The 26529-nt window shown below is 38.5% G+C and overlaps 1 protein-coding gene across 2 annotated transcripts in view; it reads left to right on the top strand.

The window, feature by feature from the left end:
* The window catches only part of IPO13 (importin 13), a 64467-nt gene that overhangs the window by 27487 nt on the left and 10451 nt on the right, over positions 1 to 26529 (top strand). For both annotated transcript variants that reach the window (XM_070745036.1, XM_070745035.1), the window contains exons 3-15: positions 5357 to 5497; positions 7065 to 7206; positions 9093 to 9259; positions 9418 to 9538; positions 11245 to 11392; positions 11650 to 11831; positions 15152 to 15178; positions 15502 to 15636; positions 17927 to 18070; positions 20062 to 20142; positions 24252 to 24389; positions 24832 to 24928; positions 26327 to 26379. In XM_070745036.1, coding sequence (XP_070601137.1) covers positions 5357 to 5497; positions 7065 to 7206; positions 9093 to 9259; positions 9418 to 9538; positions 11245 to 11392; positions 11650 to 11831; positions 15152 to 15178; positions 15502 to 15636; positions 17927 to 18070; positions 20062 to 20142; positions 24252 to 24389; positions 24832 to 24928; positions 26327 to 26379 — 1576 coding nt within the window. The remainder of the gene's footprint in view (positions 1 to 5356; positions 5498 to 7064; positions 7207 to 9092; positions 9260 to 9417; positions 9539 to 11244; positions 11393 to 11649; positions 11832 to 15151; positions 15179 to 15501; positions 15637 to 17926; positions 18071 to 20061; positions 20143 to 24251; positions 24390 to 24831; positions 24929 to 26326; positions 26380 to 26529) is intronic.

Genomic DNA, 26529 nt, shown 5'->3' with positions numbered 1-26529 from the left:
AAATAGTGTATTTACTTCTGTATCTCTACTTCGCGGAAATTCAACTTTCGCGGGCAGCCTTGGAACGCATCCCCCGCGAAAAGTGAGGGAACACTGTATTCTGTTATATGTTGTAAACCTCCCTGAGAGGGGCGGCATAAAAGTCCAATAAATAAATACATAAATCAATTTTAGTCCATGGGCTTGTTTCACACCAAAATGTGATATTCTACTAAACAATCAATGTAAAACAAGATGGAGATGGGCCCGCCCGGATTTTTGAAAGCTGTTAAAACAAATTAGCACTATAGATAATAAGAGGGAACAGAAAGCTTTGGATTTGTTCAGTGCTAAAAGCATAGCATCGGTATGGTCTTCTCCCTGTAACTGTGGTCTATATGTGAGGTAAAGTCAGGTGAGTGGGCAAGTTCAGAATAAGCATCTCTCTTCACAGTCTGCCTCAGGAGCCAGGAAGCTGAAAACTGGCTGATTAGCCATCAGCATAGCATCTCTCCCATGTCTCCCTTGAGGCCATCCCTTGCTCTTCCTCTCCATTTCCTCCATGCTTGTTGTCATAGTTACAATCACTTACTGGCAGCAATAGGAAGATTGACAGGCAAAAAATGACTTGTATGGTTCTGGAATGCTGCAGTGCACTGTGTAATACTACCTATCTAGATGCCTCAGGAAAGTACAGTATTTTTACGTTTTGATTTGAGGAAATGAATATTCAAAGATTGTAACTTTTTCAAATTCTCTTCCCATCAACATATTCTGTTTGTTTGTTTGTTTGTTTGTTTTGTCCAATACATAATACACATTGAAGAGAATAGATACGTAATAATATAAATAAAGAAAAGAATAGAAGAAAGGATATAAAAGTATAGGTGAACATATTTGAAAGAAAGAAAAGATAAATGAGATAAGGAGAGACAATTGGACAGGGGACGGAAGGCACACTGGTGCACTTATGCATGCCCCTTACTGATATATTTAAACAATGAATATTATACATCTTCAAATATTTAGTCCATTTCAACCATAGCAGATTAAAATGTGGGTTCTTAAGAAAAGCAGAATTATACAAAAAGTGCAACCTTTCTTCTGAAGCTTGACTTCTTTCCTGCATAACAGACCTATTTTAAAATAAAATCATACCTTTTCTAAAGTCTGTTGCACGCAGTAATTAAATATATAAATAAAGCTGGCAAATTCCAGAAAAGTAATTGTGGTGAAATTAAAATATTATAAACTACTGGGTCAAATACAGTTTGTTCCATTTTATGCACATTGGGCCTTAGTATGTACACTGTCACTCATAAAGACATGGCTGATGTATGGGAGGGAAAATGTGATGCCAAGTGATTTCAGAAATGGTAAATTCTACACTGCTCAAAAAAAATAAAGGGAACACTTAAAAAACAGAATATAACTTCAAGTAAATCAAACTTCTGTGAAATCAAACTGTCCACTTAGGAAGCAACACTGATTGACAGTCAATTTCATATGATATTGTGCAAATGGAATAGTTATGCATATGAAATATGCAATGAGAATATGTCATTCATTCAGATCTAGGATGTGTTATTTGAGTGTTCCCTTTATTTTTTTGAGCAGCATATATAATGGCCTTGAAGGTGATTTTGGGTAAATAAAAATGTTTGGCTGGAAACCCACCCCCCACTCCCCACTTGCAGTGAAGTGATTAAGATGTTGATCTAACATGAGAAGTCTCAGACTCAAATCACCTTCAGCCAATGGAAGTTTATTGGATGATTGGACCACTCGTTCACTCTCAACCCAACCTTTTTCAGAGGATTGTTGTGGGGAGGAAATGAGAGCATTCTGTATTCCTCCTTGAGTTTCTGAACAAAAGGCAGGCTATACATATAATCAATAATAAAGAAGCAGTAATATTGACATTTTGGGGAAACAATGATCATAGAAAAACAAATATTAATTTAACAGTCTGGTTCCTTGATTAGTGTCTTTAAGGACAGGTCAGGTGTCTACATAAGTCAGAGATCACATTCCTGGGTGTGAAGTGCGCAGGTAGGTATACTTTTTAAAATTCATGCATTACATTATATGTTTTATTGCTTGCATAATGGCAGAGTCAGTAATGAAAGCATTTCTTACTTTGGGGGATAGAAAGTAAATAAACGGCATAGTATTCATTCATTAATTCATTGGATTTATATGCTGCACCTCTCCAAGGACTTTATACCTATAGGTACCTTGGTCTGTACCTATATATAGTATACCCACACAATAAGTTATGATGAGAATGATGGAAGGAGAATATATACTTGTTGACTATTACGGGAACAATATGTTTATTCCAGATAAACATTTGAACCAGTACATTGAAAACATTTCCAAGCTGCTTTTAGGGAAACTACATAATGTGGATTCCATAATTCAAGTAAAATAGTCAGCAATTAAAAAACACTTTGAGTTGAAAATGTATCCTGGGAAAAATAAAATAAAATGTAAATTGAGGCTAACCTATGAATCCTGCCTTAATGGAAATGTATAGCATTGAGTAAAAAGACTCAGCATAAGGCAAATCTTCTTTGATTAGTGGGTCCAGGGTGGCTCACTGTCCCACTTTATCTCAGATGATAGTAATGAGACTCAGAGAAAAAGCCCTGAAGTTTACAATGTTTTCAATGGCCCTCAAGCATTTTCATCCAGAGTTATTTTGCCATGTTATTTTTAACCTCTATTGAACAATATCCCCCCATTCCCCAATGTACACAAACTTGTTACATCTTTGGACAGGATGAAAATAGTCTCTCAAGATTCTGGCCTTGCTACAGTATTTATATATCTAAGGGAAGGGCAACTGTGATATTTAAAGGATTTATTTGATTGATATCTTGCTTTTAAATTACTTTATAAGTAACTTAAGCAGCAACCATACATAATTTTATTTTTTTACTTTTATTCCACCTTTACACGTCGTCCTCGATTTACAACAGGTCATTTAGTGATCCTTTAAAGATACAATGGCACTGAAAAAGTGATTTACAACCATTGTCCACACTTACAACTGTTGTAGCATCGCCAGCATCATTGGACTAAAATTCAGACGCTTGGCAATTAGCTCATTTATGACCGTTGTAGTGTCCTGTGGTCATGTGATCACCTTTTGCAACCTTCTGACAAGCAAAGTCAATGGAGAAGCCAGATTCACTTAACACAACTGTATTGCTAACCTAACAATTGCAGTGATTCACTTAGCAATTGTAGCAAGAAAGGTCATAAAATGAGGCAAAATTCACTTAGCAACAGAAATGTTGGACTCCATTGTGTTCGTAAGACAAGGACTATCTGTATTATTTGTCCGAAATTTGTCTGAAATGGTGTAGAAACTCCTGCTTGAGGGGGGGTGTTGGACTAGATGACCTACAAGATCCCTTCCAACTCAAATAATCTAATCTAATCTAATATATTTTTACAAATAACTTAGTGAACATATCCAACACACCCTCCTCCTCCTCCTATTTTCTTCAGAACAACAATCCTGTAAGGTGGGTTGGGCTGAGAAAGAGTGGCCCAAGATCACCTAGCTGACTTTCATATACAAACTGGGACTAGAACTCAGTCTCCTGGTTTCTAGGCCAGCACCTTAACCATTACATCTACTGTAATTCATCATTCTTCAAATGAAAAACCAGTTGCTTCTGTTTGCATGATCAAACTTTGTTAAATTATAATTATGAAGATGAAGTGGTTTAAATATTTTTCTCACATATATTGATTTTATTGATTTGAAATAGAAAGTCTTCTGCATTTAGAAGGAATAAAATAATATTTATGGTGTTGTATAACTTGAGACCTTAACATCCAATAACAGTTTAAATGTAGTTTTAGGTGATTTCCCCAAAATTATTACTGAACTCCAAAGTCTGTTTAACATGTTTGAAGAGGAAAATATAGAAAAATGTGGAAAGTAAAGCATATTAACTGCATTTAAATTGTTAAATAGAATTTTCATTTATCATATAGAAAAAACTAATGTATTTCTGCACTGTAGCCCTAGGAAGTTACTGCAAGGCTAAATACAGTTTTTGTTCCAAAAACATGCACACATTTGGTTTAAAGAAATAAAAAAAATTGATATTCAAAAATCTCAGCAGCTAGCAACATTTAGCTGTCTGTGTCTGGAAACACAAGTCCTGGCTAATATGTGGGTGGAAGACATCCAGGGAGTACCAGAACTATGGGCCAGACGGCAGAGTTAGAAAAATAGATAAGTCAGTGGCAAATTGTTTCTGTATTGCTGCCAGGAAAACAGCACGGACATGCCCTGGAAGCCACCGGGAGCAAAGCATGACTGGAAGGAGACTTCATTTTAATGTTGTAAAGGTATCTACATGGGGGCTACCTTTGAAAAGTGTTCGTAAACTTCAGATCGTGCAGAATGCAGCTGCGAGAGCAGTCATGGGCTTTCCCCCAAATGTCCATGTTACACCAACACTCCGCAGTCTGCATTGGTTGCCGATCAATTTCCGGTCACAATTCAAAGTGTTGGTTATGACCTATAAAGCCCTTCATGGCATCAGACCAGAATATCTCTGAGACCGCCTTCTGCTGCATGAATCCCACCGACCGATTAGGTCCCACAGAGTGGGCCTTCTCCGGGTCCCGTCAACTAAACAATGTCGGTTGGCGGGCCCCAGGGGAAGAGCCTTCTCTGTGGCGGCCCCGACTGTCTGGAACCAGCTCCCCCCAGAGATTAGAACTGCCCCTACCCTCCTTGCCTTTCGTAAACTCCTCAAAACCCACCTTTGTCGTCAGGCATGGGGGAATTGAGATATCTCCCCCGGGCCTATATAATTTATGTATGGTATGTTTGTAGGTATGTCTGCTTAAAAATGGGGTTTTCTTAACTACTTTAAATTTTAAATTGTAAATTATTAGATTTGTTATGAATTGTTTTATTATGTTGTGAGGCGCCCCGAGTCTATGGAAAGGGGCGGCATACAAATCTAATAAATGAATGAATGAATGAATGAATGAATGAATGAATGAATGAATGAATGAATGAATGAATAAATAAATAAATAAATAAATAAAGGTGCTATTAGGAATGGTAGATAGATAGCTACAAATTCAAGGCCATGTAATTCTGAGTAGCAGTTACAAGAGAGTTGGTTTCATTCATTGAAGGCATTGTTGCATTCATCCTCTGCTCTTAAAAATTGTGAAGAATCCAGATGAACACAAAGGAAAAAGTGGAGGTGGGCAGGTAGGGAAAAATAAATACTTGCGTCAACTGCCAGGGACTGTAATACTTTCTTAAAGACAGGAGACGTATTCCATCTCCCCCGTAGAATTCTCCATTTTTATCTTCCCTCTTTCCTAACAGGTATGTGAATACTCTTCTGAAGCTCATTCCACCAGTACTAGGACTCCAGGAACAGTTACGTCAAGCAGTTCAAAACAGGGATATGGAAACTTCTCATGGGATTTGTCGTATCGCTGTAGCCTTAGGGGAGAATCATTCTCGGTGAGAAACATGAAGCCTTGTGTTGGTATTTAATAGCAGTGATTGCTAGAATGGGGGCTGAAGCCATTCTGGGTTCTCTATTCCTCACAAACAGCTTGCAATCTCTCAAATGCCATTTAAAGATCCAGATTATTTGGGGGTCCAATGACCGTTTCCCAGGGGTTGCCTAAGACTAGGGGAAAAGACAAATTTCCTTGGTGTTAGGAACTAAAACTTCTATTCTGGCGCCTTGGAACATATTTTTACAATCTGACCAATCAGGCGTTTACAGTGGCGGTGTTCCTCTGACCTTCCTTCCAACCTCTGTTGGGTGAATTGGCGCTAGACTTATGGTTGGGGGTCACCACACCATGAGGAACTGTATTAAGGGGTCGCGACATTAGAAAGGTTGAGAACCACTGATATTTGTTTTGTGGGAACTCTACAGAATCTTAACTTTGTTAGGTGCATGGAAGTTATTCAAGTTCTAAAACAGTTCCAGCTGAACGGCTTCAATGGGCTTTTGTTTCATGAATTGTTGAATCCTATTCCATATGTATTATCTTCAGTTCTGTATTTTATTAGACCACCCAGGGCCCATTGGATCATCATTTCAAAATATTTTCTTCTGCAGAAAAGCAAAATGATCATGGGCAGGCAAAAAAACAGTGGGAGTGACCTCCAACTTTCTGCAAACTTCCCTATTAATTTATCTGCGGAACCGCCTTCTACCGCACGAATCCCAGCGGCCGATAAGGTCCCACAGAGTTGGCCTTCTCCGGGTCCCGTCGACCAAACAATGTCGTTTGGCGGGCCCCAGGGCAAGAGCCTTCTCTGTGGCGGCCCCGGCCCTCTGGAATCAACTCCCCCCAGAGATTAGAACCGCCCCCACCCTCCTTGTCTTTCGCAAATTACTCAAGACCCACCTTTATCGCCAGGCATGGGGGAATTGAGACATCCTCCCCCAGGCTTTTATATTTTATGTTTGGTATGTTTGGCTTGTGATAGATAGATAGATAGATAGATAGATAGATAGATAGATAGATAGATAGATAGATAGATAGATAGATAGATAGATAGATAGATGGATGGATAAATGTGTTGTATGGTTTTAAATTGCTGGGGTTTTAGATATGTTTTATTTTAATATTAGATTTGTTTCACTGTTATATTGTTTCTATTGCTGTTGTGAGCCGCCCTGAGTCTTCGGAGAGGGGCGGCATACAAATCTAATTATTATTATTAATAATAATAATAATAATAATAATAATAATAATAATAATCTTCTAAGAAGCTGGCAGAGAGTGGTAGAAGTGACAATCACCTGACCACAAAGCATGGCCACAAAGCAGTGCTTGAAGTGCTATAACTTGGACAAATTTCAATCCCAGGTTTGAGTCCCAGGTTTTGGATTCATTGTTTAAGTGAGCTCATTTGAGATACGTTGATTCAAAAATTGTTGCTCTTTGACACACATTTCGATCCAACTGAAGGTTACAAATGGGAGTTTTAGTAATGTATATAGATCCTTCTGGGTCTGTTATGATATAGCAGGTTCCTGATTCTGTATTCTTATTGTCTTACATAGAGCACTTCTGGACCAGGTAGACCATTGGCAGAGTTTTCTGGCACTGGTCAATATGATAATGTTCTGCACCGGAATCCCAGGACACTATCCTGTGAATGAGACTACAAGCTCACTTACACTCACTTTCTGGTATACATTGCAGGTAAGAGTTCTCTTCCTGAAGCAGATTCCTTCGGTGATATTTTCTTAGCTTGAGTTATAAGAGCTATAGTTATAAGTGCCATGGTTGTGCAGTGGTTAGAATGCATTATTGCAGGCTAATTCAATTGACTGCCAGGAGTTTGATCCTGACCAGCTCAAGGTTGATTCAGCCTTCCATCCTTCTGAGGTGGGTAAAATGAGGACCCAGATTGTGGGGGGCAATATCTTGACTCTAAACCACTTAGAGAGGATTGTAAAGCCCTGAGAAGCAGTATATCAGTCTAAGTGCTATTGCTATTGCTGTTGCAGTGGTTTATGTATGCATATTCTACTTGTTCTGTACTTGTAGTAGAAGCATACATTATATATACATTATATATAAAGCCCCTTCATGGCACTGGACCAGATTATCTCAGGGACCGCCTTCTGCTGCACGAATCCCAGCAACCAATTAGGTCCCACAGAGTGGGCCTTCTCCGGGTCCGGTCAACTAAACAATGTCGTTTGGCAGGACCCAGGGGAAGAGGCGGCCCCGGCCCTTTGGAACCAACTCCCCCCAGAGATTAGAATTGCCCCCACCCTCCTCGCCTTTTGTAAACTTCTTAAAACCCACCTCTGCCGTCAGGCATGGGGGAACTGAGATATTTTTTCCCCCTAGGCCTTTACAATTTACGTATGGTATGTCTGTATGTATGTTTGGTTTTTATAATAAGGGTTTTTTAGTTATTTTAGTATTGGATTGGATTGTTACATGCTGTTTTTATCATTGTTGTTAGCCGCCCCGAGTCTACGGAGAGGGGCGGCATACAAATCAAATAAATAAATAAATAAATAAATAAATAAATAAAGTAAGTAAGTAAGTAAGTAAGTAAGTAAGTAAGTTGATGTTGATAACAAATCTGAGCCATGTAGTATGTACATCACTAGAGGGTCAGATTTCAGTCAGTCAAAAGTCCTTCTTTGTGATCAATACTTTGCTTATTAAAATGAAGATTCTTGTTTCCTTCCAAGCTATGAATGCTTTACTGGGTAGTAGAACTATTACCTTGCTGCATCTTATTTCAGCCCATGTTTTATTGTATGTCATTGGATTTGGATATCCATCCTGTAGGATGCCTTCTGTATGTAGCATGGTAGATTAGGTTGGCACTGCTGCAGTGCTCAAGAACAAGGCTATTGAACTTCTGCATTTCTAAGTGCCAGCTTGAAATAGGATGAGGTCATATATTGCCTCAGTATGTGACTGGTGCGGTACGTCAGCCCACAGACGTATTATTAATGAAGGATGCTGAACTAGAGCAGCATAGTCTATTGGAGAAGGGAAGTTTTCCTCCTCCTATGTCTATTCTACTTCACAGCAATATGCTTCCTCTTAGTTCTCACTGTATCTTTGACTTTTCATTGGCTATTTTGTGCTAGAGAGCATGATTTCATTATGAGAACTAATTTATTCTTTTCTTAGACAAAAATAAGAACAAGAGGGCGGTAATTGAAAATGTGAACAGGCAAACCTGGTCTCTGATAGCTTTCCATTGTTCCCCAATTGCTGGGAGATGATATACTGTACTGTTTATTTGGTGGATTGACAGAGTATAATATAAAGTTATTCCTTTACTTTAATGTTCATTAAAACAACAGCAGTCTCTTGTCATTGCCTTGCATCTAGAATCTAGGAAAAGGGTCATATGCTGAGAAAGGAATCTGGGGTCAATATTAGGCAGAGCAGCTGAAATATTTGGGGAAAATGTATGATATTGAATTGTGAGTTCTGGCTATTCCATCAGAAAGTGATGATAGCTGTAATTTCTTAAGACCATATCCAACTCGTAGGATAGTTTTGACACAAAGCTTTTCCTTGCAATTGAGCAATTATCTTTTTGTTTGCAGGATGACATTCTCTCTTTTGATCCAGAAAAACAGGCTATGTATCAGCAAGTGTATCGACCTGTTTATTTTCAGTTAGTGGATGTCCTCCTACATAAAGCTCAGTTCCCCTCTGATGAAGAATACAGTTGCTGGTCCTCTGATGAAAAGGAGCAATTTCGTATATATCGGTATGGCCTTTTGCTTAGCAGCATCTTTTAATATATGAAATAGCTGCAAAAGGTTGTAATGAAGGCTGAATGTTGGCTTGTTAGTGTTTATTTTAGCCATTTCTTTGTATTCCTGGATGGGTAAGCAGATTTTTGTGTGTGATTCTTTTGTCTTTCAGAGTGGACATCTCAGATACTTTGATGTATGTATATGAGATGTTGGGAGCGGAACTGCTGAGTAGCTTGTATGACAAACTGGGTCGCCTTCTGACAAATTCAGATCAGCCATCTTCATGGCAGGTGAGAATAGGGTGATTCTGCTCACAACAATAACCAATGAACCACTAGGACTAGGGAGGAAACAATGTAGAAGAAGTAATGGAATAAATTGGCATTATGAAATGTTTCACCATATGTCAAGTTTGAGCTCTATATAGCTATTTCTCCTTTAGGTACTACCTTGGTTAGCAACCATTCACAAATGCCACAGTTGTAAAAAAATAATTTTCTGACCAATGTGTATATTTATCGCCAACTTTTGTTCACCTGAAACTGATTAAGATCTGACGTAAAACTTCTAATCAACTAATTAAGATTACAGACTTAAGCTTGTAAACCTGAACTTAGCACTTTTTAGGAAAGCACATATTGCAGAGAAAAGCAGCCTAGGAAGAGATATCTTTTAAAAGTCATCTCTTTGCCCTAAGAGGTGAAAAAAATGGGTCAGACAGTACACAGTGCAAGGTACTTTTCTCTGAATGCAAGGGCAGCAACCAGTGATCTTCACAATGGTGTGTTCTCTCTCTCTCTCACACACACACACACCCCTATCATTTTGCTTAACAATCAAGTTATTGTACTGAAATGTGGTTACTAAATGAGAAGATGGTGTAAAATAGAAAATTATAGTGAAATGATCTGAGTACTTTGGAGCCTCAACTTGAAGCTGGAAATTAATATAGTTGTGAATTCTTTACTCCTAGATTAATATCGAGATTGCTATAGTAAAGGCGCAGTCCCATTCCCTCTGCTGTTACAGAAACCAATTCTTTTACTTTAGAGAAAGGTATTAGATGTGTCTGCTACACAGAGATGACTGCAATGTCCATATACGGCAGCTGATCAAAAAGGATCACCGACCTGTGCTATAGAATGCTACCAATGTGGCAAACAGTGATGGATACGAAATGCCGATGACTTCAGGGGTTCCTTATCCATCACTGTGACAACAAACAAAAATTGAGCCCTGACCATGATTTACAAGCCAATGCACTTAGAAATAACAATCATGTCAATGCTCAGGAATACGGAGCATGTTGTAAACTAAGTGATGTCTCTGTATAAAATGGGCCCATTGAGAAGGAATGTGAGTGCAAGATATTTTACTTCTTCTTTCCCCTATCTTAAAGTAGTGAAACTGAGAGCCAAACTACTTAAGTTTCAGTCAATTACTGTTAAGGCCATATATGCAATGGATGTTTGTGTGTATGTTTGTTTTTAATAATGGGGTTTTTAGTGTTTTTTAAATTATTAGATTTGTTTTACATTTGCATTATTATTGCTGTGAGCCGCCCCGAGTCTACGGAGAGGGGCGGCATACAAATCTAATAAATGAGTGAGTGAGTGAGTGAGTGAGTGAGTGAGTGAGTGAGTGAAATAAATAAATAAATAAATAAATTTAGAAAAAAAGTAAATTAAATAAATTAATTACATAAATAAATTAAATAAATAAATAAATAAAATGAACGAACGAACGAACGAATGAACGAATGAATGTACAGGATAAGGACAATGAGTGTAATTGGGGATGCACTTCCCAGATTGAAAATGTAATAGTGTTGAAAAATAATACTTGCTTTGGGGAAAAATTTAGAATCCTAGATTTAACTTTTTAAAAATGACAATTATATTTTTCTGTGGGAACTAGCTCCATACTGTACCTCTTTTCTCAGAATCAAAATTTGTGAGGGAGCTGGATTCAATACATCCCTTTTTGTTTCTGGCAGAACACGGAAGCTTTACTTTATGGGTTCCAGTCGATTGCAGAGACCATAGATGTAAACTATTCAGACGTGGTTCCTGGCCTTATTGGCCTCATCCCTCACATCAGCATCAGCAATGTACAACTCGCAGACACGGTGATGTTCACTATTGGTGAGGAAATTGGGCAAGAGGAGGGGAGATGTTGTTGAATGGGGAAGATTGCGATTCTGACATTATGTAGCTGTTACAAAAGGATAGCTTAACTTTCTGAAGGGCTATTGCCCACTATTACCCTGAGAGCCGAGTGAGATTATGTGTGTGGAAGAGACAAGCAATGTTGGTTGGCAAGGAGGAGTTGCTGTGCAATTCTCTGAATTTGCTTGTCGTATCAGCAAAGTAATCTTGACTTGTTTTCTTTGTGTTACTAGGGGCTCTGTCAGAGTGGCTGGCTGATCATCCTGTAATGATCAACAATGTCCTGCCCCTGGTATTGCAGGCTCTGGGCAATCCAGAATTATCTATCTCTAGTGTCTCTACTCTTAAGAAGATATGCCGGGAGTGTAAATATGACTTGCCTCCGTATGCTGCCAACATTGTCGCTGTCTCTCAGGTAACAGAAAACATGGTTTAATGCAATTAAAATAATAGATGGGTAGTTAAAATAAAACCCTTATTGAAATAGATCCAGAAGCTTCATCCATCACTCTCTGTGTCACCATACCCAGGACTGAACCTAAATTTAGCGGGGAAAAGACACTTGGTCAAAAGAAGTAGAAGTGATAAAACTGTCTTCTTTAAACAGGCTAGGGCACATTGTTGTCTCAATAGTTGCAGATCACCTCTATTGATCATGGCAACAGTAATTGTCAGTCTAATGAACCAACAATGTAAAATTGTTATTTTACACTTAATACAGTGATACCTCGTCTTACAAACGATCTTGTCATACAAACTTTTCGAGATACAAACCCGGGGTTTAAGATTTTTTTGCCTCTTCTTACAAACTATTTTCACCTTACAAACCCACCGCCGCCGCTGGGATGCTCCGCCTCCGGACTTCCATTGCCAACGAGGCACCCGTTTTTGTGCTGCTGGGATTTCCCTGAGGCTCCTCTCCATGGGGAGCCTCAGTGAAATCGCAGCATCGCAAAAACACAGAGATCTAGAGGTGGGGTTTCGAGGACTTCGGTGTTTTTGCGATGCTGCGATTTCACTGATGCTCCCTTCGCTGGGAAATCCCACCTCCGGACTTCTGTTGCCAGCGAAGCGCTCGTTTTTGCGATCCTGGGATTCCCATGCTGGGATTCCCCTGCAGCATCGCAAAAACACAAAAGTCTGAAGGTGGGGTTTCCCATGGAGGGGAGCCTCAGCGGAATCCCAGCAGCACAAAAACAGGCACTTCGGCTGGCAAAAGGGGTGAATTTTGGGCTTGCACGCATTAATCGTTTTTCCCTTGATTCCTATGGGAAACATTGTTTCGTCTTACAAACTTTTCACCTTAAGAACCTCATCCCGGAACCAATTAAGTTTGTAAGACAAGGTATCACTGTATTATATTTGTCATTATATACTGTTTTATCACTGCTGTGAGCCCCCCCGAGGCGCTGAGAGGGGCGGCATACAAATCTAATAAGTAAGTAAGTAAGTAAGTAAGTAAGTAAGTAAGTAAGTAAGTAAGTAAGTAAGTAAGTAAGTAAGTAAATAAAAATAAAATAAAATAAAATAAAATACTTGTCCACCTGTCTGGGAAGAGTTTGATCTGGTGACACCTGATGAAGTGGACAAGGCCATTGGAGCTGTGAGTTCCGCCACCTGTTTACTGGATCCGTGTCCCTCCTGGTTGGTTTCGGCCAGCAGGGAGGTGACACGGAGCTGGGCCCAGGAGATTACCAACGCTTCCTTGGGGAGGGGAGTTTTTCCAACACTCTATAAAGAAGCGCTCGTGCGCCCCCTCCTCAAGAAGCCTTCCCTGGACCCAGCCGTACTTAATAACTATCGTCCAGTCTCCAACCTTCCCTTTATGGGGAAGGTTGTTGAGAAGGTGGTGGCACTCCAGCTCCAGCGGTCCTTGGAAGAAGCCGATTATCTAGGTCCCCAGCAGTCGGGTTTCAGGCCCGGTTACAGCACGGAAACCGCTTTGGTCGCGTTGATGGATGATCTCTGGCGGGCCCAGGACAGGGGTTTATCCTCTGTCCTGGTGCTCCTCGACCTCTCAGCGGCTTTCGATACCATCGACCATGGTATCCTTCTGCACCGGCTGGAGGGGTTGGGAGTGGGAGGCACTGTTCTCCAGTGGTTCTCCTCCTACCTCATAGCATTGGGCCAGAATATCTCCGAGACCGCCTCCTGCCGCATGAATCCCAGCGACCGATTAGGTCCCACAGAGTGGGCCTTCTCCGGGTCCCATCAACTAAACAATGTCGGTTGGCAGGCCCCAGGGGAAGAGCCTTCTCTGTGGCGGCACCGGCTCTCTGGAACCAACTCCCCCCGGAGATTAGAACTGCCCCTACTCTTCCTGCCTTCCGTAAACTCCTCAAAAACCACCTTTGCCGTCAGGCATGGGGGAATTGAAACATCTCCCCCTGGGCATGTTTAATTTATACATGGTATGCTTGTGTGTGTGTCTGTTAGTTAGTATATGGGGTTTTTTAAAGCTTTAAATATTTTTAAGTGATTGGATTATTTATGATTTGTACTACTTGCTGTGAGCCGCCCCGAGTCTTCGGAGAGGGGCGGCATACAAATCCAAATAATTAATTAATTAATTAATTAAATAAATAAATAAATAAATAAAATAAAATAAATAAATAAAATAAAATAAAATAAAGTCAGTGGTTCAGCAAGCAAATGCTGACCTTCATCTCTCCACATACCCTGCCTGTGTTCTTGGGATTGACAAGCTAAAAAGAAACCATATGAAGTTATTTGATTATTTCCTTGTGACCTGCCCCAACCCTGGAATCCAAATCAAAGTAAACCATTCTGCAGAGAATGGTGAAAATTGCTCACAGCGAGCTTCCAACTGTTCCAGCTTCTCACGCCAGTATGTTGATGGAGGCAAGGCCCCGTTAAAAACAGAGGATGAGTCATCTGTAATATGTACAGGGTGAGTGCAGATATATGTTTATAGATTTATATAGAGGTGGGGTGTGGATATGTACAGAATAAGAAGGAAATAAAATGTAGAACTTAGTCCTCTTCATTGCTGGTATGCAGCATCTATCTAAAATTTCCTTTCTGAGACTATATGGTCCTTGAAGAGTGGGTAGGAAGGATTCCCTACTGCTGGTATTCAAAGAGTGAAAATCTAAGGTTTTTAAGCAAATATTTAGCATTGATCTAGATCAGGGGTGTCAAACCCACCAGACCGGATGCATCATGCACTGACCATGCCCGGTTTAGCGAAGGGGGTGGTGGTAATGATATATCACGCAACAATGTGAATTTGATATCCCTGATCTAGATGTATAGAAATAGGTTTTTTTATAGCAATAAGAGTATTGTATTTGATGTGTATTTATGGATGAATTCAGCAGAGTTGATAATATTTGCATCTTATCCAACCACAGATTTCTGGTGACATAATTGCATGAAAGGTAGAGGTCATTGTTTTCCCAGTAATTGAAATTTAGTTAGGATAGCTCATCATCTTTCCCTTGTTTAAGTGTTACCTATGTTATATATGATCAGTTCTATTGCTCTGTGGCGAGTAGAACAGCAGAGGCAAAGTCTTTACAATCAATTGCTTATAATGAATTCCTGATTGCTATTCTTTTTTTATTTGTCCATTTTTCTCTGGACCCTCTGTTTCCCTAGAACCTGTATTTGCCTCGCAGGATTTTCAACTGTTACTATGATTAAGGCATTGTTGATATAACTAAATTCTGTATTAGAGGTAGCATTCACTTTCTTGACTCTTTCCTTCTACAGGAGGTGCTAATGAAGCAGATTCACAAGGTAAGATTGTTCTCCCCGTTTGATAGGAAATGACAAGTATGTCTAAGATATGGTTTATTGTCAAACGTTTTCAGTAGAATTGAACATTACAGCAATGTGAGGCTTTATTAGTGAGATAAATGAGGCTTTCAGTTCTTAAATAGAGATTTAGTTATGTCTCCTAATAACTGAGTCGTGCCCTTTATAAACAAGTTTCAGGATAAATTCTGGCAAGGCATTTTTAAGTTTAAGCTTGTAGATGATTAAGGATTGAGTGGGAGGGTGAAATGAAACTTTTAAATGCAACAATGAAATTGAAAAAGCTATCCATCTTTTCTTTTTAGACAAGTCAGTGTATGTGGCTGATGCAGGCTCTGGGTTTCTTATTGTCCGCCCTCCAAGTGGAAGAGATTTTGAAGAATCTACACTCACTTATAACTCCTTACATCCAACAGTTAGAGAAATTGGCTGATGAAACGGTGAGCTACATCAGATGTCTGTTGATTAATGATTTCTGCTTTTTCTTAACACTGTATGTAAGAGGCTTATCCTTTTTGTTACAAGTCATGCTTAGTTAGAAAGTCCTCTTTTGTTTCCTTTCATTAATGATTTCTGCCATTGTCCTTTACTTTATACTCTTCCTTGTTACCATCCCATTCATTACTTCTACACTTGAGAACTGAGACATGGGACACCTTCTCATGGCTGTGTTAATGCACTGTCCTCCATCAAAAGGCAGGCTGATATAAACTCTGCTGTTCCAACTATCAAGCCCTAGTATGGGAAAAAAGGCTGAAATGCTCACTCAAGAAAGCTCCTTCTTGCTTCATCCTCCTGCCTACCTCTGCTCCTGTAACTTGTCAGCTGGGATCCTTTGGGGCACAGGTTTAGTTAGCACTGTTTCACAAAAGAGCTCTGAAGGCTACCATATAGCATCACTGTCTTACCTTCAGTACAGTCAGCTTTTGGGTGAGGCTGACAGGTGCTAGCAGACCAAGACTCTGGTTCATCCCTCAGCAGATCACAGGAGAGGACAGAACTGCCCAGTGAAGCATGACTACTTCTCCTGCCTTTTCAGGCTTCCTCTTCCATTGTCTTTTTAATAGGAAACTATTAATAGGAAATGTTTTTAATAGGAAAGTGAACGCAACAACAAGGGGACACAATCTGAAGTTAGTTGGGGGAAAGATCAAAAGCAACATGAGAAAATATTATTTTACTGAAAGTGTAGTAGATCCATGGAACAAACTTCCAGCAGTATCCACAGTAACTGAATTTAAACATGCCTAGGATAAACATATATCCATCCTAAGATAAAATACAAAAAAATAGTATAAAGGCAGACTAGATGGATCTTGAGTCAGTCTGCCACCAGTCTTCTATGTTTCTATGTCTTTCTCCATTAAAAGATGCATTGTTCAGACTACAAAAAAAAGCTGCTTACTTTGTTTGCTGCTGCCACAATTACTCAGGCTGCACGATAGTTTTGCAGACCTAAAAGCTCCACTTCAAAGGTGATACGGAGCAATTGAGCATGGGCACTACTGAAAGAAAACCCCTAGGAGGCACACTAATGGCAAGGTATTATCGCCCCAAAGTGATTGGACTCTGGCATTCCATTTTGATTTCTGTGCTCTTTGCACTTATGCTTAGATGGGGGAGGGGGATGAGAAAGTGAATTCTGCATAGAAAAATGCACTTGTGGGGTAGCCTATGAGATTCGATCAAAAGTTACATGTACGAATCCTACATGGCCACGCATAAAAAGGCATACATTCTTCATTGCTTTAGAGTCTTCGGAGAGGGGCGGCATACAAATCCAATCAATTAATCAAGAAAGAAAGAAAGAAAGAAAGAAAGAAAGAAAGAAAGAAAGAAAGAAAGAAAGAAAGAAAGAAAGAAAGAAAGAAAGAAAGAAAGAAAGTCTTAAAATTCCCTTACCATATCCTTTCAATGCTGGTGGCCCATCTATTCCAAAATAGAAGAAGTTCTGAGTTGGATCAGCAGACCAAATCTAGTCTTAACAGTTAGTCAGGGTCCCTTTACCAAAATCTGTATTTTAGGAGAATGCTGCTGGATAAAGCAGGAAAGTTTCTCCTCCTTGAACAGTAGTGTCTACCATTACGTATTGAAAGGATTATGAAATGTGAAAAAGCAAAATGCCTTTGAATGGCATGTCAAAGCAATCTGAAGTGGCCCTAAGGAGCAGAGAGATCCCACGTTTTCCCTTAAAGTCTATGATCAGCGAAGAATCTTGAACCCACAGCAAATAGGTATTGGGGGAAACTGAAAAATATCATTTTAAAACTGGAACACCTCGATAGGACTTTCTTCGTGGTTGTCTGGGGATGAAACTAAGCAAATGTCAAACAATCGACCCACCTTTGAAATGTTCAATTAACTTATTTATTTATTTATTTATTTATTTATTAAATTTGTATGCTGCCTCTCTCCGTAGACTCGGATAACTGCTTTATTGGTCAAACTTGTACACAGGAATCTTCTCAAACTAACCATTTGCATCTGGATGACACTAGATAAGGTTCAATGGTATTCAAAGAGATCAGACTTTGCCTTCTTGTTCCTACATAGAGGTTCCCAACCTTTTTTGGCTAAGCCCCACCTAAGCATCTCAAAAATTCTTATTCCCCCCCCCCGACATATAATTCTTAACATTCTTATTGATGCCAGCTTAGAAAACCTGATGAGAGTGGCCTACTGTATATCCTGCGTCAAGTGTAATGACTATAGTGATACTTTATGTTGCAGCCCAATCCATCTAACAAGCTAGCTATTATCCATATATTGGGTCTACTCTCCAACCTCTTCACCACTTTGGACATCAGTCACCATGACGATAATCATGAGCACCCGGAGGTTAAAAAACTGCCTGTGCCTCAGGGCCCCAATCCGGTGAGTATTGCTGCATAGTTGAAAAAGTTCTCTTTGTACATTAAAACAAATAGTCCCAAAGGTTCTTTTTCAGGAGGCAACTGGACTTTCTTGTTTTATCGTTTGAAGACATTTCATTTCTCATCCAAGAAGCTTCTTCAGCTCTGACAGGATGGCGAGGAATGGATTTATATTAATCCTTCTATTCCTCATATAAATCCTTCAATTTGCCACTATCTTGTCAGAACTGAAGAAGCTTATTGGAGCAGCTATTCCTGTATAAATTAATACCGTCCTATTTAAAAATTATGTTGAAAGTGTTACTTTTATATTCCTATACAGTATTATGTTTTGTGATAATGTTATTAAAAGCTTTAATTGCAATAAAAGTTAATACAAACTTTAAAAAGGAAAAAGGAAAGAAGAGTACAAAAAAGAAGAAAAAATCCTTCCCAAAAAGCAACTTCCTGCCCTCCTCATAACAAGTATAAACAATTTATAATCTCCTCATTTCCTTTAATAATAAATATAAAGCTTTTTATCCCATCTCTTAACAATATTCTATTTAAATAAACATCTTCAATCATCAAAATGTCTACTCAGAGTTTAAAACAAGATTATTTAATGTATATAAAACTCAACATTCCACATCTCAGCTGTTAGTTGTAAGCAAAACCCCATTTAAAAGACATAAAATGATTCCCAATAGCCATCTCTAATGAAACAATACAGTCCCTTTTTTAACTACTCATTAATTTTCAAGCTTTAAGTGTCACTTTATCAAGCCCTATCACATAGTTTTGTAGCAAAGAAGAATTATCATAACAAACAGGAATAATTTCTCATTTTATTAAACTAACACATAGAACTAAAAAGAGCCAGCTTAAATGCTATCAAATTAAGATATATAAAGTAGTGAAGGGAAAAGCTTAAACATGGTATTAAATGCAAGCGAATTGTGCAGCATTTTTTCTGTCCAGATATCAGCATCCAAAAAGAACCAACTAAAATCACAACATTCCCATTTTACACATGGTCAAATAAACCAACTTTGTATTCCTTTTTTTATACAGAACAATTTTCTTTGTAATCCATTCAGATGACAATTGGTCCTTGTTATGAATGTCTTCAATACTTAAACAGCCTATTTTGTAAGTCCAGGAAAAAAAGGGCTCTCTGGTACTGTCATTTTTATTCCCTTCTTCATTTTTAAAGTCCCATCTATTTTTTTTTTATACCTGATAACAGATCCTTATTCAAAATTTTGTTCTGATTGTTTTTAGATAAATTTTCTTCCATATGTTTTTTTCTCCTGTAACATCTTATTCTGGGAAGACATTGTTCCCAAGAAGACACAAGATAACTGATATATTTAATTCAAAGTCCTATTGCAATTCCCATTACTCTGATCAGTGTTATAAATTTCTTTTCTTGTTACGTCTCCGATATCAAAACAGTTTTTATTTCCCCCCCAAAAAATATTATTTAGGATTAATTTTAAAATCTTCAAAATCCAATTTCCAAAGTTTTCTGGGCCCTTTTCCTATTGAAAACGTCTATAGGCAAAACCTTGTTTTACTTTTTTGCTCTTTATTTTAAAATCTTAGTTTACGCAAACATAATCGCCTCTTTTCATGGAACCATCTTTAGTCTGCCCTCTTCCCTAGAAGTCCCCTTGTATGCTTCTATTTTAAGTGAGACTCTTTAGCTGAGTTACCCAAGATCATGAGCAGTTTTTATATGACTGTTTTACTGTTCAGAACATTCCTTTAAAAAGATATAAGCTTTGTGTGCATTAGTCATTGAGAATGAGAAATGTGATATGCATTGTATATTGTTATATAGGCATTACTAGTGTAGTTATAGGAAGTGCACGAAAGGTTTTCAAGACAGTATCTGTGATCCCCTTTCTACCCAAAAATCTGAGTATCTATAAATACTCTGCTAAATTCAAAATAATGTACGACAAATTCATTTCTGAATTATATTCTATGTTCATTCTTTGTTTATAGGTAGTGGTGGTATTACAGCAAGTTTTCCAGCTCATCCAGAAAGTGCTCAGCAAGTGGTTAAATGATGCGCAAGTTGTGGAGGTAATGCTTCTTCTAATTTAAAAAAAAATCACAAAAAGAGATACAGGGCAGGCCATTTGCTTCAGGTAGTTGCAGTGCCTGAGCAAGTATATTTTACTGATCTAATACCTGCCTCCCCCCCCCCCCAGGGATCTGCTAATAACAGAACATTTATTTTAAAGACATAGACCTGAGAAAAACTTCATCTCTCTGATTTATCCTGTGGTTCTGTAAAAATATTTGATCTGTGTTAGGTAATTGACATAATGCTGTTGTATGCTCATTGGGTTATGCTGGTGTGTTTCTTAGCATTAGATGTGCTCTATTTCTTATTAAATAGCAGGAAATTATCATGCCATCCCCTTTCTAAGGTAACTTATGGCACCTATGAATTGAGTCAAGCATATATACTTAAGAAGCATGATTATCACCTACCATATTTTTTGGAGTATAAGATGTATTCCCACCTCCCAAAAAAGAGAGTAGAAATGTTGGTGTGTTTTATACACCGAATACAGCCAATTTTTGCCTCCCAGAGCCCCGCCCTGCACAAAAACAGGTGCACAGAGGGTTTGGGAGGTCTGCAGAGCGCTCCTGGAGGCTGGGGGAGGGTAAAATGCCCCCATTTTTGTGAAAAATGGGCCAAAATAATGGCACTTTTTTCACAAAAACGAGGTGCACAGAGGGTTTGGGAGGTCTGCAGAGCACTCCTGGCAGATGGGGGAGGGCAAAAACTTTTTTTCCTTACTTACCTCTTCGAAAATCTTGGTGCGTCTTATTGTCCGAAAAATATGGTATGGAGCACTAGTGTCATTCGTTCACTGTATTTTTATTGCAATTCAATTTTGTATTTTTTTCTGTGTACAGTATATGTAACCAAGTGAAATATATGTATGAACTGTATGAATAGCAACTTGGCATTCTTGGCTTACAATAAGTTAAAATCTATTTAGTTGCTTTTTTATAATTCACAAGTTTACTATGATAGTATTTAAAACCTCAGAAATATTTGCTGTTAATCTAATACCAATCTGATTTGCTTTTTAGCAAAATGGTATCACCTACATTTTAGGATTTTAATTGTTTAGTGCAATTAAGCTATGTGTTTTACATTGTGTCCTCTGGCTCAGAAAGATTGCCAAACGCTTTTCTCACTTTTGAATCAATCAGTGCTTCTGTGTCTAGTTCTCACTGTTGCTTCTTGACCCGCATATAGGTTTCTCAAGAGACAAATAATCCCATCACTTTAAGAACTTGCCCCAATTTATCCACACAATCAAAGGCTTTGGCATAGTCAATGAAGCAGAAGTAGATGTTTTTCTGGAACTCCCTAGCTTTCTCCATGATCCAGTGTATGTTGGCGATTTGATCTCTTAATTCCTTTGCCTTGAAATCCTGCCTGTACTTCTGATAGTTCTCGATCCATATATTGCTGGAGCCTAGCTTGTAGGATTTTGAGCATAACTTTGGTAGCATGTGAAAAAAGTGCAATGGTGCGATAGTTTGAACATTCTTTGGCATTGCCCTTCTTTGGAATTGAAATGTAAACTGACCTTTTCCAATCCTTTGGCCACTGTTGAGTTTTCCAAATTTGCTGACAAATTGAGTGTAGCACTTTTACTGGATCGTCTTTCAATATTTTGAATAGCTCAGCTGGAGTACTGTCACCTCTACTAGTTTTGTTGTTGCTCAGATAATATTGTGATAATATTTGCTACAGCCTAAATGAGCCTTGGTGGGTCTTTCTTTGGTTGACCCACACTAATGGGAAGGCAGCAGTCATTGTGATCTCTTCTCTCCCCCAAAGTACCATCATAATTTATCCCTCACTCCCCATTTCCTTTTGCTTTCTTTGTTACTTTAACTTATATAGCATATTGTTACATTTTACATAACATGTAAAATATAATTTTATATTCTGTGTAAATAGTTGCAATATCTTTTTAGGCAGCTCACACCAGTGGATCAAAGTAGCCAGTTGAAAGGGAATGCAACAATTGATCTATTTCACCTACAAAACTGAGAAATACATCCACCCTGTGAAGAGTTAGGAATTTTTGTAACAAATACCTTGAAAGAAAAAAAATATACAATTTGTAACAGAAGATTAGGAACCAGCTGCTATATTCATGTGCCTAGGGCTATTCCTTTGTAGTATAATTTAATATGAGACAAATGAGTGCTGGAAATTCTTTAAAATTCTTTAAACTCATTTCTGGTCATGTTTTGTTTTCTTGTTTTATCTTTTGCTTAGGGACGCATGCTTATTTTAAAAGAAAGATAAATATAATCAGTACAAACTTGAACATAAGCTTTCATATGGCTAAAATTTCTGTTTGATATTTCTGCATGACAAATCAAAAGCTGTTAACACTAAATTCTCAACAATTTCCCTAATGAAATTATATCCAATGTGAATGGGGTTCTTTATATTTTTAACAGTGCTTGAATATAGAATTTTTAAAAATGTACTAACTTCAATCCCTTATTCAGTGTAAAATTCTGAAATAAGTATTTCTGAAGAAGAAGTAACTCACCTATGATTGTAGACATGCGATAAAGGGAGGCATGATTATTCTGTTGGTCCCAGTGTTGAATTGCTCTTACTGACTTTTGTAAATGTCAGTAAGATATTTGAAGAGTACAAAGAGTGCTATCAATCCTCAGTCTTCTCTACTCAAGAGTAGTCTTATAATAATTTCCATTGTCTTTTTCTGAACCTATTCCATTTTAATCGATTCTGTCTAACTATGTGCAGAATTGGACATAATATATAAAGCAGGATTTGGCCAATGGAAAATAATTGCTAACAACTCTTTTATTCATTTGGAAACATCATTTCTGTTGATGCAGCCTAAAAACTGCATTTACCCTTTTTTTAGTATTTATATGTTATTGACTCATATTGACATGGCAGTCAACTATTATTTTTATTTCCCTGCAAACACAGCTACCAGGTTATGTATTTTTCATCCTTTATTTTGGAATTCAGGGTTGTTGTTTTTTTCTAAAGGAAAAAATTGTATTATGTCAAGGGTGACTTTTCATGCCTTCCCTATTGTCCAAAAAGGAAGGAAGGAGGGAAAGAAGGAAGGAAAGAAGGAAGGAAAGAAAGAAAGAAGGAAAGAAAGAGAGAGAAAGAAAGAAAGAAAGAAAGCCATAACCAGGAAGAGGAGATACCAAGGGGCATGCGCATATTGGAAATGAACTTTCCAGTTGCTGGCATGCATGCACATGCAACAATCAGCTGGCCGGTGCACATGCTCATGGCGGAAAACCAGCACTGCTGCACTCATGATGGCCAGCTGATCATCAGGCACGCATGTGCACTAGAAACCAGGAAGAGAAACGAGCGATGTAGTGCCTGCCAGATGACATGGCTCCATGTGCCACTTTAGGCCCGTGTGCCATAGGTTTGCCATCATGAACCCAGATAATATGAGAATCTCCATAGATGAATAGAAAGTGTTTCAATTGTTTGGAGAATAGTAGGCTTTCCTACAGTACACCTTTGATCTTACATGCATATCACAATTTCTAACTGAAAAATATACAGCTCAAAAAAATAAAGGGAACACTCAAATGACACATACTAGATCGGAATGAAAGAAATATTCCCATTGAATATTTTGTTCTGTACAAAGTTGAATGTGCACAACAGCATGTGAAATTGATTGTCAATCAGTGTTGCTGGACAGTTTGATTTCACAGAAGTTTGATTTTCTTGGAGTTATATTCTGTTGTTTAAGTGTTCCTTTTATTTTTTTGAGCAGTGTATTTTCAGTTCCATTCAAGGAAACCAACTTTTGAAACAGCAGGAGAATTGTAAAAGTGAAAAGACCGTAATATTGTATTAGTGGCTGATGTAAGCCAGGTAGAATATTATTTTTGGGAAAAAAACAGGGAGCCAAAGATTAGTCTTCATTTAATCATGAATCTTTGCTGGATGATCACAAAACAAATCTTGCTCAGTGTATCCTATGTCAAAGGATAAAATACAAAAAAAAATTATGCTGCCTCAAATTTCTTCATGGAAGAACAAAATATAAAACATGTAACTCCTTAGTTGAGGAGAAAAAAATTACACCCTGCACCCAGTTTTCCCTTGACACAGCCTCTTATCCCCACAGTCTGTGTGCTCCATTTTTGAAAAATCTGTGAAGACTCTTCTAGATGACTTTGCACCCATGGTGCCTCAACTGTGTGAGATGCTGGGACAGATGTATAGCACTATTCCTCAGGCATCTGCTATTGACCTCACCAGGCAGGTAAGTTTGTTGTTGTTTTTTGGCACATTAATCTCTGGTAAATGCTGAATTCAGAAAGGGAAATAATACTTGTTGAACAAATTTTCTTGGCTTTTCCTTTGATTTATTTATTTGTTGGATTGATATGCTGCCCCTCTCTGAGGACTATAGCATAATTTTATAAACATGGTTTTTTTTCCTTTGTTAGCTCATGTAAATGGATGGTTTGTGTATATAATGGACAAAAACAAATGCTAAACTGGAGCGCCCTTGAACCATCTAATCTCTTGCCTCCTTTGGTATTTTAAGACTAAAACTTTCACTGAGGCTTAAATAGCAGAGACAATTTGTTGGCCCAAATATGAGTAAGGAGAATAAATTGGTTAAAAAGTAGGTTGAGGAATGTGAAACAGAACGAAAAATATCATAACTATTCGATTTCTGTGTTCCCTTACATCTTTAGCTGGTTCACATTTTTGCCCATGAGCCTGTCCACTTCCCACCGATCAAGGCACTCTTTCTGCTTGTCACATCAGTAACATTAACACTCTTTCAGCAAGGTATGTATGTCTTGAGACTCTTCTGAAGCAGTTGCATTGGGAACAGTTCTTTCTAATTCTAAGAGGTTCAAATTAACCCGTAGGATTGCAGGTAGTCACCATTTCCTTGTTCAGATAATAGGCCCTGCTGAATGAGCTCCAGCGGAGTTTAGAAATTATATCCTGAGTAACGAGAACCAAATTCATTAGCTTGTTTCTCCCTGAATATCAATCACTAGTGCTATCATGTTCTTCGCTCCCCTCTTTCTGGTTTGTTAAACTGAAATGGCCCTTTGGTTGTCAGATTCTCAGTTTTAATAGAAAGTAGAGTTAGTAGTCTTGTTCGCATAATGGTTGGCTTTGAATAAGACCTACCGGTAGGGAATGTGTCGCTATTTAGTACAGCAGAACCAGAACAGTGCGTTGACACTCACTATCTGTTCCTGGGCCCAGTTTGTTTTGAAGATTCTGCACCACAACTCCCCTGTCCTTCTGCTTTACAGGTTTTCTCTCAGAACTCTGCTGATTTCCTAGCAAGTGTTTGGGTTTGGCTTTGGCTTCTGCGGAACTGCCATACTGCAATTAAGGTGTCCCCAATTGAGGGGATAACTTTAAAGTATGTAAATAAAATCAATGTGCAATAGCATGGTATTAGGGTTTCTGGTCCCATCCCCAGATGGCTGGTTGGAACTTGGAACTTGGAATCAGTACTTGAGTGATACCCTGCTAATGCCTGGTTTCATTAGGCGGAACTATGGCATCAACGCAGAGGAAGATGAGTCGCATGGTGCATGATGCTGAAACGCAGAGTGGTTATCAGCAGTCATGCTGGTCTTTCCCTATTAAAAATGTTGCAAAGTTATATACTTCCCAGTCAAGTGAACATTTTGACAAGAGTGAAAGGAGCCTAGTGTGTTGGGGTGGCCATTAGAGTTCAAATGGATTTTAGAACTTTTGTTCACTCACGTCAATATTGGATTTGTCAATAGACTCTAGAATTATCTTCATGGACCAAGTGTTTAAAGACAAGTATCCAGTGCAAATATGCCAGTTCTCTAAAAGAAATTGATGTCCAGTTAGTTCCTGCTTTTCTTTTTCTTCCCTGCTAGGGTGCAGTCAGTTCCCCCTTCCTATTCCTGGTGCTTGGCAGGGGAATCTGGGCGACACGCCTATTCCTTTGCACTTTCTTTCTGTTCTTGGGTTTCCAAGCTCCATGATTTTTGTATGTTTTGTTTCTTTAACTTGCTTCAAGCTGCTCATGTGCCTGCCCTCTTCAGCCCACCCTGTTGCACCCTCCCCCCCGCCCTCCCCTTACTCCTGTTTTCACTTGTAAATTCTTTCTGTATCACATAACTATATGATGTTAAGTTGCTGTTTGTATGATTTTTCTCTTCAGTTACATCTTTATTATATTTTTAGGGCCCAGGGATCATCCTGATATTGTTGATTCATTTATGCAACTCCTGGCACAGGTGTGTTTTAGTTTCTTATTCATTCACTTTCTGTTCTCTCTCTTTCTCTTTTTTAATTCAATTTAAACCTATTTTAGCTTTCTGTTGACAACGTTTTTTCCTTTTAGTTGAATATCGAGTTTCTCATCTGTTTCTGTGGAAGTTGAAAAC

This window comes from Erythrolamprus reginae, chromosome 3, assembly GCF_031021105.1.
Source record: "Erythrolamprus reginae isolate rEryReg1 chromosome 3, rEryReg1.hap1, whole genome shotgun sequence".
Taxonomy (NCBI): domain Eukaryota; kingdom Metazoa; phylum Chordata; class Lepidosauria; order Squamata; family Dipsadidae; genus Erythrolamprus; species Erythrolamprus reginae.
This window is presented reverse-complemented; position numbering and strand designations above follow the sequence as displayed.